Genomic DNA, 11,299 nt, shown 5'->3' with positions numbered 1-11,299 from the left:
CCTATTTTTTATTTTTTAATTATGGGTAAGTGTGTTTGGTGGTCAGGTCCGCGTACACGGGTGCAGATGTCTTCGGAGGCCAGACAGGGCGTCGGATCCCATAGAGTCGGAACTGCAGGCAGCTGTAGCCTGAAGAGGGTGCCGGGAACTGACTCAGGTCCCATGCCCGCCCGAGCAGCAGAACTGCTGGGCCATCTCTCCAGCCGCGACCTTTTCTTGGTTTTGAAACAGGGTCTCTCACCGATCAGGGACTCACGTCAGTGTTAGTATCTAGCTCTTTGCCTTTCCAGTCCTGGGGTTGGAATCCATTACATCTGAAGTATGCACTGTGGTAGGTGGATATGGCAGATACTGAGAAATTTGGGATAAGACAAGGAATTTTTTTGTCCCCAATAAACTGTTTGGATAGATACCTAATGACTTTTTTTTTGCGGGGACGGGGTCTTAACGAAGCGCCCCTGACCTCCAACTCGCTTTGTGGACTCGTGAAATCCAGATGTATCTGGGGCAAACAAGGTACAGTTTCGGGAGACCCACAAATGTTGGAGCGTAGGAGTGCGTGCTCTCGATTTAACCGCAGCACCTGCAGGGTCCATCTGCACGCCGGCAGCCTCTTCCTTATGCTACCCCTCCTAACTTCTCGCCCCCTGGTTTGGGCAGCTCCGGAAGGTACCTAGGAATGAAGTTTGGGGGACTCTTTGTTAGGTGTGGACGGAGCCAGAGAAGCCAAAGCCCCAAACCTGGGGCTCGCTTTCCTTGCAGATGGAAATTACCGCCTCCTTGTCCTACGTTTCCAAACCAAAGAACCGACAAGAAAAATTTAGCTCCCAGGTCCCACCCACAAATGGGCACGCAAGCGGGTGTGAAACTGCGACGGCCATCTTGGACTCGGGCAGCACCCTCCCCCTTCGGACTGTAGCCTTAGCCGGGAGGACCAGAGTTCCTTCAACATTCTGTTCACCTAAATCCATGTGCTTGCGAGGCCAGCGACCCTCTCTCTCCTCCTGCTTCCAGGTAAAACCTCGAGCCAGTAACCTTGTGGCAAGTTCTAGCTCATTGCTCTCTGCTACCCAGCCTTTCTGAAAGGTGGGCGTCTAATGCACCCACCCATCACATGTTGTTCCAATATCTAAAGGAAGCTCTCGGTATACACGCGGGTACGCGGCGCCCGAAGTGTCGGCTGTGAGCTTGGCGCGGCGGTGCGAACGCTCTCCCAGCCTCCAGCACCCTGTGGGCACACTGGAGGCGAAGGGAGGGGCGAGGGTTCAGAGAGCCAACCCAGGCCAGTGAAAAGTACAGCTTCACCGGGCCTCTTGGACCGGCACGTGATGTGACCGGCTCGGGAGGGTGTCAGAAGCACAAACCGGGGTGCCGAGCACTGAAGGCAGAAAGGAATCTTTGTGAATTCCGGAACATTTCAACGCCCCCAGCTTGTTATTTTTATCCCCCCTGGCTGCCTCTCTGTAGGGGCTCCCATGCAGCATCAAAACTCCTAGGATCAAAAAAGCCACGCATGTGTGTGTGTCCACGGAGGACGGGGGAGCTGGAACATCATGTCCCAGGCAGAGCTGAGTGTGAGAAAGGGCCTTTAAAGTCGTGTGGGCTGTGGTTCCTGTAGAGAGGTGGCCCACTGAGCTCCCCACCCAAGGGGCCCCTGGCTTTCCTTGTGATGGGAGACCTGGAATACAAAGAAATAAGAGGGGCGTAAGATGGCTCAGTGGGTGAAGACCTGACTACCTAAGTTCCAAGTCCAGGTCCCAAGGGGTGTAAGGGGAGAACTCTCCCTCCCTCCCCGCGCCCTCTCTCTCTCTCTCTCTCTCTCTCTCTCTCTCTCTCTCTCTCTCTCTCACACACACACACACACACACACACACACACACCGTGCCATATGTGCCCCCTCCTAAATGCACAGAAAAAACCATGAGACTAAGGGCTAAGATCTGGCGGCGATGCCACAAAGGGCTGGCTGTGGTTTGTTCTGATTTTCCAGCCACCTGCATCCCGGTGCCCAGGACTTTGGAATCTCAGTAGAAGGACTTATGTGGTATGGAGTCAAGATCACACCTGTCTGCCCAATTTCCCACAATCCAACAGAGGGTAAAAATGCCAGGTGGGGTGTTGGGGGGATTGCACAGTTTATTTCCAGACACAGTTAGAGGCGAGGTGGGGGACCCGTCTGCCTCCCCTCCCTGCATTTGGCTTAATCAAGAATTTTCTCCCGCCTTACCCATGTTGTGCAAGATAGAGAAGACACCCCCACCCCACCCAAAGGACCTAGGCAGAAAAGGAGCATGGGTGGTGGTGTGGTTCAAGTATTCACAGGTCCGGGGTCACACTGCACCCAGATCCACAATTGCCCCTGCAGGTGTAGCTCTTTAGCTTGAGACCTTCAAATGAGTCCGCCCCTTCCCCTGTCCTAACAACAGAGTCCGAGGCTCTTCTCTCAGTCAAGGAGGCCCCCCTGGCAGGCAGGTTCACCTGGGGCTCTGGGGAGAAGGTGAGGGTCTCCCCTGCCCACTGGGTTGGAAGCAGTGGTCCTTGGGTCAGGGGATGGGTGAAAACTGGAGAATGCCAGGAAGGGACAAAGGTTTGGAGGGCCTCGATGAACATATTCAGACAGCTGTGGTCTGAACTCTGACCTCCACCCTCACTGTGGGCTCGGGATCCCTGAGAGTCCAGCCACAAAGGCAAAATGCGATGGGGTAGGGGATGGAAGGGGGGAGGGGAGAATGGGAGATGGAACTGGGGGAGTAAGAAACGGGGGTGGGGGACCAAGCAGGTCATGCACCCTTACAGCCAGCCCTGTGTAGGGAGGGCCAGTCTGGGCTCAAGCCCCCTCTCAAGTTCTGACCTTCCAAAGTAGCAGGAGATCTGGGGACAAAGGTTAGAACCACTGGTCCCCAGGTCCCCAAATGCTTGACTTTGGGTTCTGTGGAAGAAAAGTATGTGGGGGTGTCTCAAATGGTAGTATAAAAAGCAAAAACCGTTAAAAACTTCCTGGGAAGCAGTACCCAGTCTCTTGTGTCTCCAAGGCACCAGTCAGCCCCGCTCAGACAGGACGGGGCTCAGTAGCACCATGCAATGTTGGGGTATCCGTGCCTCCTCGGGGACCCCTGGGCAGTGGGTCTCCAAAGCAGGGGGGCCTGTTTGCTAAAGCATCTGTGCTCTTGGAGGAAGGAGAGGGTTGTTGCAGGGGAGGGAGGTAGGGAGAAGTTTAGGCTGGGGCCCCAAAGGGCTCCCCGGGAGTCATGATCTGAAGAATCTCTGTACCATGTATTGGCCCAACAGAACCACACCAAGAATTGTCATCACGATCAGAATGGGGTCTCTGCGCAGATTCAGGGCTGCCACCTGTCAGGAGAAAAGGGGTGGGTTATGGAGTGGCTGGACTAGCCCAAATAGCAGGGGGATGTCCCCACCCCCGACACTCACCCAGCCGCCTCTCTGCGCAATCCATCTGGCAATATAATGGCGCAGTATGATGTCAGCCAAAAAGCAGGTCACCTGGCCCAGGAAGCCGGTCAAACCACGCTGGTAGACGTATAGGGCCAGGCAGTAGCCAAAACCCAGGAGAGCCACCACGCGGCCCCAGCTGATACCGCTCTTAAACAGGCTGTGGGCAAAGGGTTCCGAAGATCATGGAGAGCCCGCCTTGGGGGCCATCTCTTTCTTCTTTTACCCCCCTCCCCCGCACTGGGAAGCTAAATGGTTGAGCTGCCAGTCCAGGTTAGAAAGTCTGCCTTGGCCTGACCGCCAGTCAGGAAGAGCCTGGGTCTCACAGGTGAAAGGAGGAAGCCAAGAGGGCGAGGAACTGGCTGCAGCTAGTCTAGAGGGCCCAGAGAGGGAAGAGCGGATAGACGGGCGGCAAGGACATTACCTGTGAAGGTTGCTGCTGGCCTGGCAGCCCCGGGGACAGCAGAGAGAAAAGGACAGAAGAGATTAGGAAAGATCCCAAACCACTGGAACACAGGGTGGGTCCTGGCTGAGGGCAGGGATAGGACATGCCAGCACTGAGCACTCATCTGAAGCCTGTCACCCGCTTCTGCCTTTCCCACCACCTCTAGATCCACCCTGACACTGACTCCTGGTTCAGGGAAAGGACAGCGGATACAACCAGGCTTGGTGGCACATGCCAATGATCCTAACACCAGGCTGAGGTAGGAGATCAAGGCCAGCCTGGACTACATGAGAAACCCCCCCGCCCAAAAAAAAAAGGGGCTGGAGAGGTAGCTCAGTGGTTAGGAGCACTGGCTGCTCTCGCAGAGGATCTGGGTTCAGTCCCAGCCCCTGTATGATGGCTCACAGCCATCTGTGACTACAGCTCCAGAGGCCTTCTTCCGGCCTCTGGCCTCAGGCACACTACTGGCACACGTATGTATATGCAGATAGAGCACTCCTACACATAAGATCAGAATCAAGCTATGCACTGGTGGCACACGCTTATAATCCCAGCACTCGGGAGGCAGAGGCAGGGGGATCTCTGTGAGTTTGAGGCCAGTCTGGTCTACAAGAGCAAATACAGAGCAGCCAGGGATACACAGAGAAAAAACAAAAAACAAACAAAAAATGATTAAAAAAAAAAAACAACAAAAATCAAACCAACCTGGATATGGTTTGAAAGTGGGAACACTAATTTAAGATTCTCTATTTCCCAGGAGGTTTCACAGTGGTGGCCAGTGGCAAGGTGGGATGCGAGCCACGTATGAGTGACTCTCTGTCCTGCGCACCAGGTGGCCTCTTAGATGCCACTGAATCGCAATTGACAGAAGCTGGTCCATCCCAACTGCAGGGCTCTTGGGACTGTCCCCACCCCAGGGTGCTAGTTGTTGGTGCCAGAGCCCCGAAAAGACACGAGCTTGTGTGCAAAAGAGTGAGTGGGACCCAGAGATGGGGAGACGGGCGGGTATCGTGTCTGAGTTCACCCCGACACTGTCCCCAGCCAGGGAGCCCGTGTATGCAGGGTGGAGCGATGGGTACCTGGAGGCAATCTTAGTGAAGAGTTCATAGGCGTTCCCAGCCGTGGGCTGGAGCTGCTCCAGTAAATTCTGGAACTCCGTGTCATATCTGCGGTTGATGTCATCTCCAATGATAGCAAGCTGCCGGCCCACCTGACCCAAGATGCTGTGGGATCGAGAGTCAGGGAATGGGAAGTTAGCCCAGGGAACCAGACTCATGACAGAGAAGGATTCTCCTGGCAGCGTGGGGTCAAGGCAGACTTTGCTCCACCCCTCTGAAGGTTTGTGGGCAGGAGAGCCGTGTTAGGGGCGAGGGACAGGCAGACCATAAAAGGAGCCCAGGTCCCCTCTTCCCAGGGACCAGCCCCTGGGGCTGGAGCTTACCTGTTGGGTTCGAGGGGCAAGTTGTCCATCTCGGGGTTGGCAGAGGCAGCAGCACCCTGGGTCTCTTGTTCCTGCTGGTGGAGGTAAAAAACGAAGCTTCGAAAGACCTCCTCCGTGTCCTGGGCAACCTGCTGTTCTGGGGGTCAGAACTGCGGGTCAGTGAGAGAAGGCGCGTCTCGGCAGCCTCCCCCCACGGTGTTCTGCCAGTGTGACCATCCATTCCTCATGACTGTCCTGGCATGTAAATGTGCTCCAGCCCACAGACAGGGAAACTGAGGCACACATGGCCAAGCCATGTACACAAGGTCATGCAGCTGGACAGACAGAGAGGAGCTGTTCATCTTGGTTGTCAAGTCAGTGGATCTGGAATCAGCTAGAGTCACCTCTGGGTAGATCTGATGGTGTCTTCCAGAAGGATAGATAGAGTGGGGAAGGCCTTCCCCACAGTGAGCTCACTCACTTTCCAGTGGCAGTACCAGTGCTGGCCCTCCCCTGCTGCCCGCCCTCCTCCCACCAGCCTTCCCCCACTGCCCACCCTCCCCCGCTGCCCGCCCTCCCTCCCCCACTGCCAGCTCTCCCCCGCTGCCCGCCCTCCCTCCCCCGCTGCCCGCCCTCCCTCCCCCACTGCTTGCCCTCCCTCCTCCACTGCATGCCCTCCCCCGCTGCCCACCCTCCCTCACTGCCCGCCTTCCCTCACTATCTGCCCATTCCTACTGCCTGTTAGTAAGTACATCTACCCTGACATTGCTGCTTTCACTGTTAAAGAACCCAGCAACCTCAGCCTTCTGCTGTGGACCAGGGCCCATACGGAAATCCTCCACAGCTTCAGCACTAGAGGAGCTGGGACTGCTGAGCCCACCCCCACCCCTGCCTTGTGGAACAAGCAGCTCCCAGGTTCTCAGCCTGCCCAGTGTGTAGGTGGCCTTTATTGAATCACGTATCCCAATCTAGTAAGTGCCGCTCGTAATGTACGCTCTGCTCATTCTACCTATTCTGCTCTCTTAAAGCGCCAAACTGCAGAACGACACGCAGAACCGGGCTCCTGAGAGTCCGGGTGGACAAGGTCTCCAGCCCTTAGAGTGGAGGAAACAGGAGGGAACTAAACCGGGCAGTCGAAGGACGGTGGTCTCTGTCTTCAGGGATTTTTTTTTGTTTTGTTTTGTTTTTTTTTTTTTTGGTTTTTCGAGACAGGGTTTCTCTGTGGCTTTGGAGCATGTCCTGGAACTAGCTCTTGTAGACCAGGCTGGTCTCGAACTCACAGAGATTCACCTGTCTCTGCCTCCCAAGTGCTGGGATTAAAGGCGTGCGCCACCACCGCCCAGCGTTTTTGTTTTTTTTTAAGACAGGGTTTCTCTGTGTAACAGTTCTAGCTGTCCTGGAACTCCCTCGTAGACCAGGCTGGCCTTGAACTCACAGAGATCCTCCTACCTCTGCCTCAGAAGTGTTGAGATTAAAGGCGTGCACCACCATTGCCCAGCCTAGTCTTTAGTTTTTGAGATAAGGTCTTGCAGTGGTTAGCCTTGGCTAGCCTGGAACTCTGTAGACCAGGCTGGCCTCAAACTCACAGAGATACTTCTGTCTTTGTCTCCTAAGTGCTGGGCTTAAAGGCGTGCACCTCCGCGCGGCACTGGCGTTGGTGTTTTCGTTCTGAGGAAGGGTCTCTACCTCACTCTAGTCCAGGCTGACCTGGAATTCATTCCATAGGATAGACTGACCTAAAACTTGTCCCAATCCTGCTTCAGTCTCTCAAGTGCTAGGATTGCAGACATGAGCAACTACACCCCTCTTGCACAGACCTGGAATATGAACCCCAAGTCCAGGGACCAGCCTGTACCCCCCAACCCCTGCCGGTTCACTTAAAGGGCAGCCATATTGCCCCCCTCCCACCCCCTCTGGGATAAGCCAGGTCACTTCCTCCTGCCTCCCACTGCGAGCACGGGCAACCGGTCTGACTCTTCTTCCTCCCTTCCTCCCTTGCCTCCACCAGGTCCCTGTGCCTGGAGAAGTCTCGCGCCCCGCCCCCTGCACACCAGTCCCCGTGCGGCTCACTCTTGAGATTATGGGATGGTGAGGGTCAGGAGGGCCTTACCAGAAGGGGAGTCATCACAGCCCTCCCTTGGGGGACCTGGTCCTTGTCCAGATGCCATCTTTCAGGTCTGTGTGGACAGCACTTTCACCCTGCAGAAACGGAGGGAAAAAAAGCAGAGATATGCCTGGGCTGGTGGCACGCCTTTAATTAGAGGTAGGCGGATCCCTGAGTTCAAGGCCAGCCTAGTCTGACAAGTGAGTTCCTGGACAGCCAGGACTACACAGAGAAACCCTGTTTCAAGAAAGGGGGAAATGAAGAAAGGAGAGAAGGAGGGAGGGAGGAAGAGAGGGAGGGATGGAAAGAAGGAAGGAAGGGAGGGAGGGAGGGAGGAAGGAAGGAAGGAAGGAAGGAAGGAAGGAAGGAAGGAAGAAAGAAAGAAAGAAAGAAAGAAAGAAAGAAAGAAAGAAAGAGAGCAAGCAGATATTAGAGCAGGGACATTGATTGGGCTGGAGACCCCAGACAGAGTGGTTGTGCTGGCAGGGGTGAGGGAACCCCACTTCTACTGCCAGGGAGACTTTGCAGTCCTCTGGGAGCACTTGGTGGTGTCCCCTGGGAACAGCGGGAACTCAGCGCCTGGCTGGAAGCCTTAGGGGGAGACACATAAACTTGAAGAAGCCCGCAGAGACCGGGCAAGGTGAGACCTCCAGGAGGCTGTGGCCCAGCCCTGCCTTGAAGGTTCTCATTTCCGTCACATTTGCTCCAAGACAGGGTGAGGCTGCTTTGACAGACTGGGGGGCCCTTCTGCTATTTCTGAGGCTGCCCACCCCTTCCTCAGCCTGCCACCTCCCAGCCATGAGGGCCTTCCTCCAGGCCCACTTCCCCATGGCTATGGTGGGGACGTACTTGTTTCCCCAAAAAGCCTGGGAGCAAACTCTTGAGTCTACCACACACTCCTGACACATAGGAGAACTTGGTTGTGTTGTGGGTTGAAAATGGACATAACTGGATGGTTGTGATGTGGCGTGTTTGATCCTAACACTTGGGAGACAGTGAGTTCTGGACCAGTCTGGTCTATACATGAAGTTCCAGGCCAGCCAAGGCTACCTAATGAGATCCAGTCTCTAAAACTAAAAAGGAAGGAAGGAAGGAAGGAAGGAAGGAAGGAAGGAAGGAAGGAAGGAAGGAAGGAAAGAAGGAAGGAAGGAAGGAAGGAAAGAAAGAAAGAAAGAAAGAAAAGAAAGAAAACTCCCACGATGCAGGTGCAGCTGGCACACTGTTTTAGGCTAGAAAATTCAGGACAGAAAGAAATGAGTTACCTGGACCACAAATGTCAGAGAAAGACATTTGTCTTGCAGAGTTTTGTTTTATTTTTTGAGACAGAGTTTCTTTGTGTAGCGCTGGCTGTAGACCAGGCTAGCCTTGAATTCAGAGATCCTCCTGCCTCTGCCTCCTGAGTGATGGGACTGTAGGCTACCACCGGCGGCTTTTGTTTTGTTTAACCTGGATTTATATATTTTTAATGTGTCTGTGTGTGCGTGGCTCATAAGATATACGTGGGGGTCAGAGGACCAGTTTCAGTAGTGAGCTCCCTGCTTCCTTCACGTGGGTTCCAGGGACAGAACCTGGGCTGTCACACTGGGCAGCAAGCCCCTCACCTGCTGAGCTCTCTCGCTGGCCCAGATTTTTCGGTTTTTGCCTTTTGAGACAGAGTCTCACGTAGCCCACCCTGGCCTCAAATTGAGTTTAGGTCAGAGAATGATCCTCCTGCCTCTACTATGTGAGTGCTGAGGTTCCAGGTGTGCTGGGATCAAACCCAGGAGTGTGTGCGCTGGCCATGCTTTTACCAGCTAAGCTACATCTCAGCGCTTACTTCATGGCTTGTTCCCAGGGCATCGCTTCTTCCAGTTACAGCCTGCATGGAAGTGAGCTGGGACTCCTCAGAGTGTCCCGAGCCTGCCTCACACCACACCCCTACACCGTGGGACCCCTCATAGCCTCCCCAGCCTGCCTCACACCACACCCCTACACCATGGGACCCCTCACAGCCTCTCCAGCCTGCCTCACCCCTACACTGTGGGACCCCTCACAGCCTCTCCAGCCTGCCTCACCCCTACACCGTGGGACCCCTCACAGCCTCCCCAGCCTGCCTCACACCTACACCGTGGGACCCCTCAGAGTGTCCCCAGCCTGCCTCACACTTCACCCCTACACTGTGGGACCCCTCAGAGTGTCCCTAGCCTGCCTCACACCTCACCCCTACACTGTGGGACCCCTCAGAGTGTCCCCAGCCTGCCTCACACCTCACCCCTACACCGTGGGACTCCTCAGAGTGTCCCCAGCCTGCCTCACACCACACCCCTACACCGTGGGACCCTTCCCAGCCTGCCTCACACCTCACCCCTACACCGTGGGATCCCTCACAGCCTCCCCAGCCTGCCTCACACCTCACCCCTACACCGTGGGATCCCTCACAGCCTCTCCAGCCTGCCTCACCCCTACACCGTGGGACCCCTCACAGCCTCCTCAGCCTGCCTCACACCTCACCCCTACACGTTGGTGCTGTGTTTTCTTTTGGTTATTGGTTTATTTATCTATGTTAGGCAGGATCTCACTAGCCAGGATATCCTCCTGCTTCGGACGCTGGTGTACTAGTATTATAGGTGTCCTTTACCACGCCACACCCAAGCCCATGTTCCTCTTCGACCAGTCTTGGCCGTGCGCTGCCGGTGTCGACAGTTATTTCCTGAGCAAGCGACCTTTCACTTTCAGTTTGCACCCCCTTTCAAGAGTCCCCCTCCTTCCCAAGCTGCCTCCATCACTTCAGGAAGTGACCTTCCTGTCAGTGAAGAGGGTGCAGACTCGCCTCGGACCAAGCCCAGTAGCCCTCTAGTTGCCTGGGACTGGGCGCCCACCTCACCTTTGTCCAGCTCAGGCTGGATGAGACTAGTTTAGAAAGTTACTCTCTGAAAAGGGGTTGCAGGGCTGGCTGCCTTCCTCATCAGTGCTGGAGTCAGGGTGAGCAGGCCCTCTCCTCGTCCCTGCGATCTAGGCCTCATTAAGACAGTCCTTTGCCTGGCATGGTCCACCCAGCCGTTCCTTCAGGAATAGGGGGCTCTTCCTGCTGCCCTTGTTCTTCAGCTCGGTAATCTCAGGCTGCCAGGGCCAGGGGATGCTGACTGCATCCTCAGAAAGCCACCCTGGAGGCTTGCTGTTGGGGAGCAGGTGGGCTCTCAACAGCCCCCACAGTCCGTGCTGGCCTGGGCCACCTGGCCCCTGTCCAAGTGACCTGACTTCCCTTTCCATCCTCTTGCTGGACCTATGATGCATGCTCCCCACAGCCAGCCACTAGGCTGTACCTAGAATCGGTCTAGGGGTCCTGTGACATTTCTGTCTCTGTCGTTGACCTTCACCCTCCCCTCCTTCCAGATAACAAAAGTCCCAGTTGCCTGGCATCCAGGGCCACGAGAGCCTGGCCAAGAAGGGAAGCTTTCTGGTGTTCAGCTGGAGGTGGCCCTGTTTGGAGCAGACCACCAGCATGGCTTTGAGGACCACCCAGGGAAACTTAAAGGCTCCCCTCCTCAGCTCGTTCCCACCCGACGGGGCTTTCTGCCCCGCCCTGGGCCGGAGGTGCCAGGATTAGGAAGATGGGGTTTGGCACTGGCTGCCAACGTACCTGCGCGGTTCTGGTCCAGATGTGGGATGGCTCAGCAATCTGAAGAACAAAGATCCCGAGAGTCTGGTGGCTGATCCCAGGGGCAAGGTTTCAGGCCTGACTTGTAGGAACCAGCGTCAGTGAATTCACGGTGTCTGGAAGCCGCCTCGGGCTGTCTCTTGGCCCAGGAAGCCTCGCGACTTTGTGACCATAGAGGAGCCAGCTGCTCTCGGCAGTGATCAGCTCCCTCTAGAGGAAGTTGCTCGATGGCCGCCGGAT

General features: G+C 55.6%; 1 protein-coding gene across 2 annotated transcripts; it reads right to left on the bottom strand.

Annotated features, from left to right (window-relative positions):
* Positions 1-2,126: 2,126 nt before the first annotated feature.
* Bak1 (BCL2 antagonist/killer 1) lies at positions 2,127-11,276 on the bottom strand. Of its 2 annotated transcripts, none has more exons than XM_057752072.1 (6): positions 11,042-11,276; positions 7,429-7,517; positions 5,340-5,470; positions 4,978-5,121; positions 3,433-3,613; positions 2,127-3,351 (listed from the first exon to the last, which is right to left on the bottom strand). In XM_057752072.1, the coding sequence occupies exons 2-6, from the start codon at positions 7,441-7,443 to the stop codon at positions 3,247-3,249; spliced, it is 576 nt and encodes a 191-aa protein (XP_057608055.1). In that variant the 5' UTR covers positions 7,444-7,517; positions 11,042-11,276; the 3' UTR covers positions 2,127-3,246. The 2 variants fall into 2 exon arrangements, with proteins under 2 accessions (XP_057608055.1, XP_057608054.1); XM_057752071.1 differs by having other exon boundaries at positions 5,340-5,475; positions 11,042-11,275.
* Positions 11,277-11,299: the final 23 nt, after the last annotated feature.

Source organism: Chionomys nivalis, chromosome 19 (assembly GCF_950005125.1).
Source record: "Chionomys nivalis chromosome 19, mChiNiv1.1, whole genome shotgun sequence".
NCBI classification, from domain to species: Eukaryota; Metazoa; Chordata; class Mammalia; order Rodentia; family Cricetidae; genus Chionomys; species Chionomys nivalis.
Note: the sequence above shows the minus strand (reverse complement) of the source record. Positions and strands in the feature narration are given on the sequence as shown.